Source organism: Triticum dicoccoides, chromosome 2A (assembly GCF_002162155.2).
Source record: "Triticum dicoccoides isolate Atlit2015 ecotype Zavitan chromosome 2A, WEW_v2.0, whole genome shotgun sequence".
Taxonomy (NCBI): Eukaryota; Viridiplantae; Streptophyta; class Magnoliopsida; order Poales; family Poaceae; genus Triticum; species Triticum dicoccoides.
The window spans coordinates 163,903,853-163,918,352 of NC_041382.1; the positions used below are offsets into that span (position 1 = coordinate 163,903,853).

General features: G+C 42.5%; 1 protein-coding gene across 1 annotated transcript; it reads right to left on the bottom strand.

Moving 5' to 3' along the window:
* Nucleotides 1-6,080: 6,080 nt before the first annotated feature.
* Nucleotides 6,081-14,180, bottom strand: LOC119353996 (putative 1-phosphatidylinositol-3-phosphate 5-kinase FAB1C). Its single transcript, XM_037620702.1, has 12 exons — nt 13,461-14,180; nt 12,490-13,212; nt 12,258-12,411; nt 11,569-11,907; nt 10,393-10,852; nt 10,062-10,321; nt 9,647-9,978; nt 9,441-9,567; nt 9,170-9,328; nt 7,611-9,086; nt 7,256-7,513; nt 6,081-6,671 (listed from the first exon to the last, which is right to left on the bottom strand). Exons 1-12 carry the CDS (start codon nt 13,709-13,711, stop codon nt 6,417-6,419), a joined length of 4,794 nt encoding a protein of 1,597 aa, XP_037476599.1. The 5' UTR covers nt 13,712-14,180; the 3' UTR covers nt 6,081-6,416.
* Between the last annotated feature and the right edge of the window lie 320 nt (nt 14,181-14,500).

Sequence of the window (14,500 nt, forward strand, 5' to 3'; positions counted from 1 at the left end):
TGACTATTGGGATAGTCAGCACCCCAACTCTCCGCTCTTCGCCCCTCTACAACAAATCCCTCAATCCCCTGTACACACTGAAGTTCTTATGGGCTCTAAAGAACCTCGTATTCCTGAAGCAATTCCAGCCACTAGTGCTGATGAAAATGCTACTAGAGAAATTCCAGCCACTAGTGCTGATGAAAATGCTACTGGAGAAATTCCAGCCACTAGTGCTGATGTTAATATTGATGAAGAATTGAAGACCCAGGCTACTACTGAAGCAGAAACTAAAATTCCTCAGCCTATGGTTCGGTAGATTGTGATTCCTGAGGCTGTGACTTTGACTGACACTCCTCAGCTCAAGCCGAAGAATCCCTTCTCCAAGAAGCAAAAGTTCAAGGCTGCTGACTTCTTCCATGAGCACATATTCTTCACATATTACAACCCATATGACTCTGCTCGTCTTAGAAGGAAGCGTTTCTGGACTGCCAGCCAAGAAAACTTCTATTATTCACTACTTTTTGATAAGGACAAAGTCTTCAACCATGCGCATATTCCTCATGCGGACATGGAATCAATGTCTTGCTTCACGCCAGTCCTGAGTGTTCTTCACGATGCTGGACTGCTCAACTTCTGCACTGATATATGTGATTGGAATGAAGAACTAATTCTTCAGTTCTATGCAATGCTGCACATCACAAGAAATGCTGAAGATGTGAACTCTTGGGTATTGGACTGGATGACAAAGAATACTCACTTCAAAGCACCGGCCTCTGAATTGCTTCATGCCCTGCCTGTCAGTCCTTCCCTTGAAGGTGCACGTTGTATCTATCATGAACCTGAACTTACTGACCACTATATGCAAGTGTTGATGAAGCCGCTGAAGCCCGGTCAAGCCTCAAGAACCAAATTCCTCATGAAGGAATTGCTTTATGTGTCACGGACTGTATATCGCATCTTGTCCAAGACTTTGAGTCCAATCAAGGGCCATGACTCTAATGAAGAAGAGGTCGTTGGTATCATGAAGAATCTTCTATTCAACCTCATTCATGGCATTCCTGTCAACTACCATGATTTCTTCATGAGGACTCTGGCAAATGTAGTTTTATCCCCTTTTGAGTTGAAGCCTTACGCTCCCTGGATTATGAGATTCCTCAGATCAAGGTCTTCAATCAACTACAAGGCTGACTTGCAGAATCACGTCAGTTACTTGCCCCCATTAGAAGTCCTCAAGTGGACATTTTACTCAGCTGATGAAAAGGGCAAGGCTACTGTTATTATTGATGAAGGCATTCATCCATTGGATGGTCAGTTTCGCAAAGCTACATCTTATTCCACAAATGATGACTCTGTCACTCATGACTCTGCCGCCAATGCCTCAAATCAAAATCATCAAGGCACAGCTCCAAGGGTGATGACTGATCGTGACCTTCTCCTTGGTCTTCACCAGAAGGTCGATCGCAACCACAAATGGGTTAAGCGTCAGTTTGGTTCTATTCTTCACAACATGATTGCTACACACAATGCAGTGAAGAAGAACCACTTCTACCTCCATGAAGTATTCAATCGCACCTGGGCTATTCTGTCTCATCTCTATGGTGAAGAAGATCTAAAGCAAATGGGTTTCAAGTAGGACTTTGAATGGTAACAACCACCAGCGAAGAAATTCAAGAAAACCAAAGTTCCTTCCTTGGTAGCCAGCTCATATTCTTCATCGTGCGAGACTGATGAGCATGAAGATTTGGATGACACTGCAGCAGGCCCTACCTCAACAACCGACCCCAACAATGCTGGCGCTCCTTCACCGACTCAGTGATGATATTCTTCAGGGGCGTTAGTCCTCACTTTTTGTCCCTTTTGGTCATTCGATGACAAAGGGGGAGAAATTTGAGTTAGTCTTCAAGCGGGTCTCTATACATGGGCGTTTTTTCTAAGTTACAACTCTCGTTCTTCTGAAGATTTATTGGATCGAGTTGTAAACTTAAACCCGATGGTGGTCTGATACTTTTGCTATGTTCTTCTGCATGCTATTTCCTCATATATGTTAATGCACGCATGCTGAATTACATCAGTCACCATATTTCATCATGCATTTCAAATTCTTCATATCATATGTTAAATGCATGCATGAATTACAAGATATAGGGGAAGATCTCCATGATTCTACTCTTCAAATGTGCATTGCTTCAAAAGCAAATTCCTCACTATGCACATCTTCAGGGGGAGTTCTTCTATATCTTGCAATCAAATTCCTTAATATCAGTATTTACACTTCATATGTTTATCCCCGTTGAAAACTTAACCTATATTGTCATCAATCACCAAAAAGGGGGAGATTGTAAGTGCATCTAGTGCCCCTTAGTGATTTTGGTGTATTGAAGACTTATAGGTTAAGGGACTAATGCGTTTGTGAGTGTACACAAGTATATAAGTCTATGAGGAGTTTGATATTTACAGAGAAAGTCGACCCCTAAAAATGAATGTCTTCAACTGAAGACTTTGGATTTATTAACACTCTCTGAAGACTTTGAAAGTGAAGAAATTGGTGTGACCATGAAGACTTGATATTCATACGAGGAACATGAAGCGTGAAGACTTTTGTTTTCGTAGTTTCATTTTTCTATTTCTTGAGTCATAGGAAACACCGTACTGTTAAAGGGGATCGAGGTAAAACTAAGGAAAAGTTTCCAAGTGATGCTCATCTCAATATCCTACACCTACCAATCCCTTCGAGTGAAGCCATTGGAAATCTCATACAGTTCAGTCAAATTTCTTCACTGACAGAGACAAAAATCTTCTGGTCTCTGAGGAATTTGTTCTGACTGAGGAGTTAGGAATCCGCCAGTGCGGATTGCCTACAAGTGAGGAACATGATAGCCCTGAGGAATTTGATAGCCAAATTTCCGACCGTTGTTGTGCTACGTGTCAGCTGTCCAAAATATCTACCCACCTAACGGTCATATCACTGAAGGGCATTTATGTCTTATCATGTCGGACTGCTCCCTAGGCTATAAATAGCCGCCCCCTACAACCACTAGCTGGTTGGCTGCTCCGCGAGAAACTGACACTTGTCATTGAGAGCATCCCATCCTCCGAGGACTTTGAGCGGAAATCATCAAGTGAGGAAAAACCCAAAACCCCAAACCAAACACATACAAACCCAAAGTGATTGAGCATCACTGAAGAGATTGTTCCTGTGTGGAACCGACGCTTGTTACCTTTGAGGACTGTGCATCCTCCAGACGGTTAGGCGTCATGGTCTAGAGCATCCAAGAGGAAATTGTGGATCGTTGGGTGACCAAGTTTGTGAAGGTTTGAAAGTCACCTGAAGACTTACCACGAGTGATTGGACGAGGTCTGTGTGACCTTAGTTCAAGGAGAATACGGTGAGGAATGTGTGTCCTCAGGTTTAAATACCTAGCCGCTCTAACCAGACGTACAACTGTCACAGCAGTTGAAACTGGTCTACCAAATCATTATCTTCGCCAAGCTTACTGGTTCTATTTCCTTAACCACTTCATTCCCACATTACTGTGTTGTGTGCTTGTTCATATCTGTTTAAAGGCTTTGACTGAAGACTTTCTCAATTTTCTCAGTTCAATTTCTTCAGTCTGTTTGTCTTCATCCTGTTTTATCCCGTGCTTACGCTTTCTGTACTATGTGTCTTGTTTTCAATTCATCATGATGCCCATGCTTATGTTATGTCATGTCTGCATCTGAGTACTTATTCCCCTGCAAGTAGTTCTTCGCTAAGGAATTTCCTTACCCTGAAATTCCTCAGTGAAGAATTTATAAAAATTGCCTATTCACCCCCCCCCCCTCTAGTCGACTTAACGCACTTTCACTAGGGTTTAAGCTTCTGTCACTCTAGCAACCCATCATCTACTTATTACTTCCCAATGCCTTCCCCTAGGCCCAAATAATGGTGAAGTGTTATGTAGTTGACATTCACATAACACCACTAGAGGAAAGACAACATACATCTCACCAAAATATCAAACGAATACCAAATTCACATGATTACTTATAACAAGACTTCTCCCATGTCCTCGGGAACAAACATAACTACTCAAAATACATATTCATATTCAAGATCAGAGGAGTATTAATTATCATTAAGGATCTGAAAATATAATCTTCCACCGGATAAACCAACTAGCATCAACTACAAGGAGTGATCAACACTACTAGCAACCCGCAGGTACCAATCTGAGATTTTAGGACCAAGATCGAATACAAGAGATGAACTAGGGTTTGAGAGGAGATGGTGATGGTGAAGATGTTGATGAAGATTGACCCTCTCTCAATGCGAGGATCGTTGGTGATGACGATGGCTTCGATTTCCCCCTCCCGGAGGGATGTTTCCCCGACGGAACAGCTCCGCCGGAGCCCTAGATTGGTTCTGCCCAGGTTCCGCCTCGAGACGGCGGCGCTTCGTCCCGAAAGCTTCCTTATGGGTTTTTTTCCAGGTCAAAACACACCATATAGCGAAAGATGGATGTCGGGGGCCTGCCAGGGGGCCCACAAGGACGGGGGGGCGCACCCAGGGGGTAGGGCGCGCCCTCCAACCTTGTGGCTGGCTGGTGGCCCCCCTCTGCTTCGTTCTTCATCCAATATTTTTTATTTATTCCAAAACTGATCTCCATGAAGTTTGGGACTTTTGAAGTTGTGCAGAATATGTCTCTAATATTTGCTCATTTTTCAGTCCAAAATTCCAGCTGCCGACATTCTCCCTCTTCATGTAAACCTTATAAAATAAGAGAGAAAGGGCATAAGTATTGTGATATAATGTGTAATAACATCCCATAATGCAATAAATATCAATATAAAAGCATGATGCAAAATGGACGTATCAAACCCTAAACCTAACCTAGACATGTTTGGAAGGACAACCCTGACCGGGATCACTCGTTTCTCTCACTAGCCACATGGACCTACATGGCATACCCTTCTTCTCTCCATCTCTCTCCTAACATCCATCTTGTACGCGGCCTTCATCATCTGCGCGCCCAATAGCCACCACACGCCCCACTAACTTGTCCATCAGTTGTGCCTCGCCGGTTCGTTCAACCCCATGAAAGTAATCAACGAAATACCCTATAATCATTGTCACTGTGGTCGTCTTCTTCGCCTCCAGTAAAGGCCTCTGTAGCCTCGATCTCCTCCTCTCAAGACGGTCGCACCTCCTCCGCAGCTACCTCCCAATCTCTCCTAACATCTCTGCAGTCTCGATCTCTTACTTAATGCAATGTTATGTTTTATTTACTTAATACTTGAGGATGCATAGTTTAATAGATGTCTTTGGGTGGAGGATTAGTTATAGATGAGTTGGTCATTTTGCCGGTCTATAGATTATGAATGTAATGCCTATACAATATCATTACACCATACCATATGATTTGTCATATGATCAGTTCATCCCTAGCTATGCGAGCTTGATAGTAGAATTGCCGTATGTGTGGATCAACTAAAATCATATAAATACACCCTCTGTAAATTAATATAAGACTTTTTAGATTTGTCTAAAATGTCTTATATTAGTTTACAGACGTAGTACGATCTATGTGTTTTAGGACCAGCCACTTTGTAACTTGTAAGCACAAAAGGCGGGCATCATTAATGTGTCTACTCACCAAAATGAACTAAGTTTCCAAAGTAAACATGATATAAACTATTAATTCTCTGAATTACCTTATCATTAATCACCAAACAGAACCAACCACTTGTACCACCTCTAATTTTAAATGTAAGATGTTTTCGCAAGTTAAATTAACACTATTTAGGAACAAAAAGGGTGTAACTTGTAAGCACAAAAAGTGGGCACCATCAATGCTTCTACTCATCAAAATGAACTACTCCTATCTTGATAAATTTGATAAATTATTAATTCTCTTACCTACATTACCATTATTCATCAAACACAACCAACCACCTGTAAGTAGTAAGCACAAAAAGTGGGCCCATTAATTCTTCTAAAATCAAAATAGACTTCAGTTTCTAAAATAAAGCTGATAGACTATTAATCCTTTTAATTACCATATTATTAATCGTCAAAACCCAACTGGGACCCGTCAATGCAAAAATCAATCCAGATGATATGTAAGTGTGCCGATGAATGCACTTATTTTGTATATTGCACACTTCTCTACTTTGGGGTAGTAGCATACAACCTAATGTAGCAGAAGTACCTTCCTCTGGATTATATGATAACTTTCTCTAGTAACTATGTTGGTCACAATGTACAACGATCACACCTCCTATCTTTGGCTGGACACTGCAATTAGCATGCTTGGTATCCAGGGAGAGGGTGATCCTATCTATGCCTACATCCCAATTGCCACAACTGTGTACAAAATGAATCAGCTGATCCTCACCGCAACATTCGCTACTGCCACAACGCTTCTGGCGGTCTAGTTAATCGCTACGAGTAGTTGTTAAGAGGTCCATTGATCAGGGACGGTGAGGAAGTACTTGGACATGGCCTTCCTGAACCTCTTCTTGTACTGCATCGGGGATATAATGGTGGGGGCTTCGTTCTTGGGGCCTCCCAGGATGCCAGAGGCCTTCACCCAAGTCTCAAGCTGTTTGTCCCAGGTGTATTGGCGCAAGTAATCGATGATGCCGATGACGAGTTCTTTCTTCTCCTCGTCGATTCCAACAAGAAGTGAGTAATCCATGACATCCGCTGACTGCAAAGCAGATAGAATTACAGCCGTCATTTTTCAGTAATACGTGAACTCCTAAAATTGCCACTTACGAGTCACATGGCTTTCACAAAAAAAAACTCCAAAATAAGTATATATTGCAATACCATTTTCGAAATAAATAAATATATAACAAGGTGAGGGAAGGGTTGGATTAGCATGATCATTTCAGAAAGCCGACTGGTAGACTTGGATGGTTCTTGTTAGTAACTACATTATTTGCAAACTAAAAGCAAGGCATGCAGAGTGTGGAAGATGAAGATTAAAGAAACAGTGTTCTTTCATACAAGCTTTAAAATGCATAGTTTGTACCTATGCAAATCCCAGACTGTCAAGTCAGTTAAACAGTACGCACAGAAGACATATATAGCAGACAAAGTACAATTGGCAGAGGATAATTGGTGCTAATCATGTGGGAACTTGAAGTTTCATTAGATCTTCAATATATATATATATATATATATATATATATATATACACACATACATATATATATACATAGTCCTATATATATATATATACATAGTCCTAATTGGTTAAAACAGCATGCATAACAAGATATAACATACCGCAAGAAACGAAGTATCATTCCAGACAGCTCTTTCCAATCTTCGCTTTGCTCGGCTCCCTAAAAATATAGGCTTTGTATGCAGTGCCTCTATGAGGTTTGAATCTAACAAGACTTTACTATCACCGGATGTGTAGCGAGAGCGTAATGAACCCTTCAGATCATACACCCTAGGTATCTTTTTTTCAAAGAAAAGATTCTCCATCACCATTAGATCCATCTTCACTTCCCTCCCAGTTTTCAAGCCCTTGACATTAACCTGAATTAGATGCAAAGACGGCAAAATCAAATCTAGGGACATTTTTTAGTGTTTACAACTAGCGGGGGGGTCATGGGCCAAGCAAAGTACAACAAACCTGATATAATCCTACTATTTTTGCCAGGCAAGTTGGGCTACCAGAGGCCAAGGATTCCATCAAATACTTGAAGTACTGAGGAGCAAATTCCACAAAAGAGTCCAGCTCTGTCTTGGTGACTTGTTTGATTATGAACCTCTCATCCAGTGTTCTTGCAAAGTAAACATTGCTTTTTCCACCTTGGGCAGACCATCTCTTGCAGCGACTTAGTGAACGAATGTAATCAATATCTTTTGGACAGCATTTATCTCTAAGCGCAGCAAAATGCTTTGCAAAATAACAAATCACAGAGAACTTCGCATTATCTGCAGGAAGAGGGGTTTCGTCGTCAAAAGAAAACTTAAAGTGAGTTCCTTCAGAATCCAGATTGTTTTCCTGTGAGGGCAATGACTGCTCAAGTCCATGGTTTAACTCGGTGGCATTTGGAAGATGTGAAAAACTCGAAGTTGAATTTAGTTTTCGTGTGACTTTCTGCACATATTCATTTGAAGTCATGGCGTATGCAACAATACTGGTGGGTTCATCATCATAGACTGCAACAACAACATCTTCATTGCCAATCTGGGGCAGCAGCAGCCGTGCCCCGTCATCAACCATATGTGAAGCGGATGAGATATGTGTGGGTGAACGAGTTAGAATAACATTTAATTTCTCTATCGCCCCAGGTGACCTTTGAGAACAAGCCCTCCTTATATTTGGCATTGGATCTTTTGTGATGCTAGTCAAACCCCCGAAATACTCAGCAGATCTGAATGACGATAGATGCAATGAAGTAGGAGCTAATCCAGTGCGTTCTCGCTGACGGGATGCTACTGTAGAATCAAATGAGTGAATTCTAACAGGGGCATTCTTGTAAACTGGGTTATCCAACAAATTAAGGGATCCATTTTCATCAATTTTGGTGAAATCTTGTGGAAGATCATACTGTAACTCACTGGATCCAGTCCATGCTAAATCAATGTTATCAGAAAAAATAGACGCAAGTGAGGGTAACCTCTCAACAGGTTCCATACCAATGGCAGCTCTAGTGGATGGCCATTCTTTCTCTCCATTGAATTTGCTGAAGACCTTGTCAAGATCTTCTGTATCATCACCAGGATGGTCAACCAGATCAATCTGCAATTTTTTCCCAGAGATACTGTACTCGTCATCACTGAAGCAGACCTCTCTGGATAACAAAGATTTTCTTGGACTTCCAGGTGACTGCAACAAACAAGTGGGTTTTCCAATATTTGTGTCCGCCTCAAGCAAATCAGTTTTCCACTCCTTCAGTCTGATGTCCAAGAGAAATTCGGTAGCAGGATTGTTCTTTGAAACACTACCATTTGTTTCAATAAGTGAATCTATGTGACATAGCCTCCGATCCCAAAGGTAAGCATCAAGAATAAGGCCACGCCTCAAGCGGTTGAGCTCCAGAATATCAATTGATGCCTGCACGTGGTGATTACTATCTCTAATAACAGGTAAGAGCAAAATCTGCAAAAGGAAAAATATATTAAAAAATCAACATAAACATGTGTAACCCTTGAACAAGAAAAATAAAAATCTAATTTCGTCACCTCGCATTCGTTTCTTTCCATTTTAAGCAAATCCTTCATCTCAATTATCTGCCTATGAATACCTGTCTTGACCGGATCATCCTCACTTGGAATATTCTTTTCAGTGCGATGGAGAAAATCAGATATCTCCCAGTGTAAGGATTTCATTTTGCCATATATCTTCAAACAGAAGTCCATGGACATAATATTATTCACCCGGACAAAACAAATAAACAGAAACACAGGATGCAGGCAGTGAACATGACTTGGTAATTTCGAGAAAATCACTTACCTCAACTGCCACCGTTTTGGTCCAGTCTTGTGAACTGTGACAGTTGAAACACAATACGGAGGGGGGGAGGGTAACTGATAGAATATCAACAGGAGAATATCGGAAGAAGGCCACCATGTTCCCATATCTGATAGATTAACAGGTAACCTGAGATTTCATTCGAGGATTGTCAACTTTAATTGGTAAGGGATATAGCCGATATGTACCCGTAGAAACGAAGACAGTCTCTCTGGAGAGAATGCCCACAGCTTGCAATTCGGTTAGCAGTAGAGCGGTTTGAAAAGCTTAGCTCCAGGAATTTCCCAAATGACAGGCCCCAAGCAGCATCTGACATAATTACCCTCCGCGTAGCAGGTGGTACACCATTCTTAGGTTCGCACTTCAGGCATCTATGCCACATCCATATCCTCCCATCACGCTCCCCTGGCAACTTCTGAGACAGAAGCCGCCTAACACGAATTGTTAAGCTTCCATGCTGATGAATATAGCACCTTACATGTGATTCTGATGGTTCTTTACATGATGGACAACAATATGCCTGATGAAGGACATAGACAAAACATTATTTTCAAAAAATATGATGATAATGAACATCAACATACAGATGAGTATGGAATGTACCTGATCAAATAAGTCTTGCCGGAGGTATCTCCCAAGTGGCTTATCAAAGCTACCGTAAAACTTAATGCGGAAGAGCTGTGGACGCTCACATACCAAGCTTTTGGGAATGCAAGTGCTTGATAGGGAAACTAAGATGCTCTGATGGTTGTCATTGGTACCAAAGAATTCACCAGAAAATTCATTCTGGTCATTACAGTCTCCGGCAGGACAGTCATGATGTCGTTTATGATTCCAATGGTCTACTTCTTGACATTTCTTCCCTGGTATCACATCTTGACGGTTATTGTTTGCAATGAAAAACAAACAGAGTCATGAAAATGCATCACAATACCTGAAGTTCTTGGATCAAGATCAAGGAAATATGGAGAAATTTTACTCTCTTCGCACGAACCAATTGCATGGGGTAAGTAATCATCAACAGGAGATCCAGATTCCCTGTGCTCAACACAAGATCCAGATTCCCTATGCTCAAAGACGACACTTTCACCTTCCTCATTCAAACATAATGATCTAGGTGATACAGAAATTTCCTCAAACATCCGTGAATCATCGCGTTGTACTTGTTTGAGTTTATGAGGCATGCCAACTCCAGCAGATCCAGCAAAACAATCTGTGTCACCTCGAATATCTGGCAACTCTATTACGGGCCTTGAAGGACCTTTAGGAAGAGTTGCGCCTTCGTCAGCGAAGAATGATGTTTCAAGAGAGAGGTGATAGGCGGCAAAGACTGCAAGTTGTACTGTACGCTTAACTTTTTTTAGTTCCTCTCGACAGGGCCCTCTCAGTAAAACCTAATTAAATTGAGGCACATTTATTAGAAATATAATAAATGTGTAAGAAAATAGAAATTCAGTCTGAAAACTTGTCACATTATTAGCTAGTACTCTCTGTAGGTCATCTATCAACCAAGTGTTTTATGCTTGGTGTTAGCAACACAACTTCAATCCAATGTACATGGAACCAATGTTCAGCATAAATATCGGTTAACTGGTAGCTGCTCGGTCGATTAATCGGCGAATCGGCCTATTAACCTAATTTATCGGTAGGTCAATAAGGGCTTATCTATATATCCTGGGCTACATGGCAACATGCAATGTACTAGATATGCTATTGTACACGTTAGTAGCAGACAAGGGTTGGTAGCTGCACAACAACATACATACACATCAGTGCATCACCAATCACCTTTCACAGATCACCGAGGAGAGGAGACTCCGGGAGAAGGAGCAGGAGGACCAGACCTAGAGCGTGGGGCGGCTAGGAGAAGGGAGGGAAACGGGCTACATTTTGGACCAAATAAGCTATATACCCCATCTAGCAATTGATCGGACAGCCCGATAATTTGGCCTTTTATCGGCTGTTGGACCGATAAATAGGCTGGTCCAGTTAATGGGCTGAGTAGGGGTTATTTGATTCGGTTAGGTACTGAGTAGCGGTTAATTGGGCAGTTAACTTAAATATCGGCCGATATTTTGAATAGTGCATGGAACAGCAAAGAGATACTTACAGTGCAGCCCAAACGCCTTGGGCAGCCTTCAAAGAACATCAATGTTTTAGTTGATCTCCTGTTTGTCTGCTTTCCTGGTGGAAATTCCAAAAATTTCTGCACCTTGAAAATTTCACACTGGCCTAGCCTTGCTGAAGCAATATTTTCAATTGATGAGCCAATTTGAGCTCCTGTGCATCTTGATATCCTCTCCAAGAGTGGCCTCTTGACATTTAGAACTAATGAAATTCCTTTTGCCAAGAGCTCCTGGGCATACGATGAGACACTTTTCTCAACTAGCAGCACATTTGGTTGCAAAGACTCTATATTTCTGACAATCGTTCTCAGGTGCTCTTTCTCCTGCATTAAGAGCATTTCTTTAGCAAAAAAAAATATCTTTACTCTTATAAAGATGTCAATTGGTCGTGGCGGTCCGTTCACCTTTGGGTCACACCACATGTTGGATTTGGCACGAATGGTTAGGATGAGAGCACATATGGATATTTTATATTGCATATAATGTAGAAGTAAACATCTTCTTAAACGGATAGTATTTCTTTTAACCATAGCAAGGCCTTGTGCAAGTACTCCCTCCATTCGGAAATACCTGACGTGGTTTTAGTTCAAACTTGAACTAAAACCACATCAGTTATTTCCAAACGGAGGGAATATAAATAAAGGTGCAAATGAATAGTGAAAAAAGTACAAACCTGTTCAAGAATAGTGTCTATTGATGCTAATTTGTTAGTGACCCTTTGGTACTCAAGTGCTCCTCCTAAAATGAGCAACTTTGCATTCCTATGCTCAGACATCATGCGTTTGTGTTTTAAGTTTTTGGAACAAACAACTCCCCTAACAAGATTGCTGCGTAGAAGGAATTACCCGTGAGTTTCACATGAGAGACATATAATCATGTAAATAGCAGGAGAAGTAAGAGCATACCTATCAGTCGGATCCCCAGATGCTATACATTTGACTTTGACATAATCAGTAGGATCCATGCTTCCACCTTTCTTTGTATTTGGTCTCACATAACTAGCAGCTTGCCAGGATAAGGACGACACTATCTCAAGCCAACTTATGCATCCATCATCGTTTCCGACACTGATACCTTCTCCATTCAGTAACTGAGCCACAAGAGCACGAAAATGACCTAGTACAGCATTCCTCAGACCCTCGGCATGGGCTATATCTGTGATCATGTCAGCACCAACCATTTTGTTGGTGCTAAAGCAGCCAAGGGCAAGAAGATTGCTTGACTCCTCAACCCCATCATCATCGTCGTCGTCGTCAAATCCAAATACTCTCAACTCGGCATCATCACCCTCATCTTCCGGCGGTGGTGGGCGCCAAATATTGGCATCAAAATCAACTTGATGTTTATTTGTGTCGCTTTCCCCACTACTTTCAGCAATGGTCTTAGTACCATGTTCAAGAGAATCCAGGCTGAAACGGCCGTTTCTCCTGGAAGTTCGTGTGCCGCCATTCTGCCAGACCATCCAGGTCGGGCTCTCCAAGGGGCTTAGGGTCATAGACCGGTTGAGCTCGCTAACAGAGTCAGTGTCTGAGAGGTCATTTAAGCAGTCGTTCCCTGGGCTGAAAAACTTCCCAGGCCCGTCGTTTTCCTCTCCATCTGCTCGTCTGCACCCATGAAAACCAGTTCCGCTACAAATTAGAACAATAAGTTAATCGATTATAAAACACAAGTCAAAAAATATAATCATCCAAGAGAGTTACTTGTACCCTGAATGAACTAGTCACCGATTGTTATTTTCCTTCTAATAATCCACCTAACATGCTAAGATGTTGAGGCGGTTTACTTGCTGAGATTTCAAAACATTTCTCCCTTTTTCTCCATTGGAGCAAGTCAAATATCTAAACGGGGGCGGTGAAACCGAGCCATGGCACCATACCTGACAGGGTAGCAGCGGAGAGGCTGTGGCGACGAGATCTGGCGGCGGAGGGCGATGGCACGCCTGCCTCCGGATCTCGCTGCGGGGGGCGGCGAATCCACCGGAGATACGCCCCCGCTGCGCGGCGGCGTTGCGGGCGACGGTGGTGCGCTCGCCTGGCGGGCTTCTTCGTCGGCGGCGGGCGTGGAGCCGGTGATGAGGGATCGAAACTTCTGAACCGCCCCCAGCACCGAGAACTCCACCACTCCCATCGCCCGCAAACAGTGAAATCCACTCCAAAAAAAAAAGGATCAACCAAAACAAAAACTTATAGATATACTAAAAAAGCTGGGCGCCGCCGAGGCTAAAATTCCTCTCCGGCGACGAGAAGGCAGCGGCGGCCCGATTTGGCAAACGTGCGGGGAATCCTTCCTCTCTCTCTCTCTATCCTTAATCTTCTTCGACTTTGCGGTAGTGTCTATGTACAAGCGGCGGCTAGTTAGTGTGAGGCATTTGGGGGTCAGCCAATGCCCGACTGGTCGGGGAGCATAGGTCGGGTTGCCGGCCGGCCGTCGTGCGGCTGCGCTACGGGCGCACCAGGGCAGGTGTTGCCGAGACGTTGACGCGCGGGGTCACGGCGGAGAGGGAGGAGAGCATGGCTGAGAGGAATGGGAAGCTTAGAGGAGAGAGAAGAAGTTTTTTTTCTTTTCTCTTTTTGACGTACGTATAGTGACGAGAAGAAGCTTTCGGCAATGGCGGTAATTGCGGACGAAGCAGGGAAAGTGGGGGTGGGGTCACTAATTGCGGACGGAGAACTTGAGCAGCGTTTTGGAGGGTAAATTTAGTAGTCTAGGTAGAGGGAAGCGGATTACTCGGGGGGCTTCATGCCTTCATCATCCTCTATACATTTAAAAATAATTTTGTAATTTATTAAAAAAAATCCTAGAACTTTTCTTGAATCAAATATGACTAGGTATTGCACTTGTATAAAGAAATCCAAGGAATGATTTCCGTTTACTTCAGGAAAAAAATAAATTTATGACGATAACATAGCATGAATA

What these genes read in the sequence shown, in the direction of transcription:
- LOC119353996 (XM_037620702.1), bottom strand. Translation starts at nt 13,711, where the DNA reads ATGGGAGTGGTGGAGTTCTCGGTGCTGGGGGCGGTTCAGAAGTTTCGA. An exon ending in TCTTGATCCAAGAACTTCAG is followed by an intron (nt 10,322 to 10,392) that starts GTATTGTGATGC and finishes ATGTGATACCAG; the next exon opens with GGAAGAAATGTCAAGAAGTA. An exon ending in GGCAAGACTTATTTGATCAG is followed by an intron (nt 9,979 to 10,061) that starts GTACATTCCATA and finishes GTCCTTCATCAG; the next exon opens with GCATATTGTTGTCCATCATG.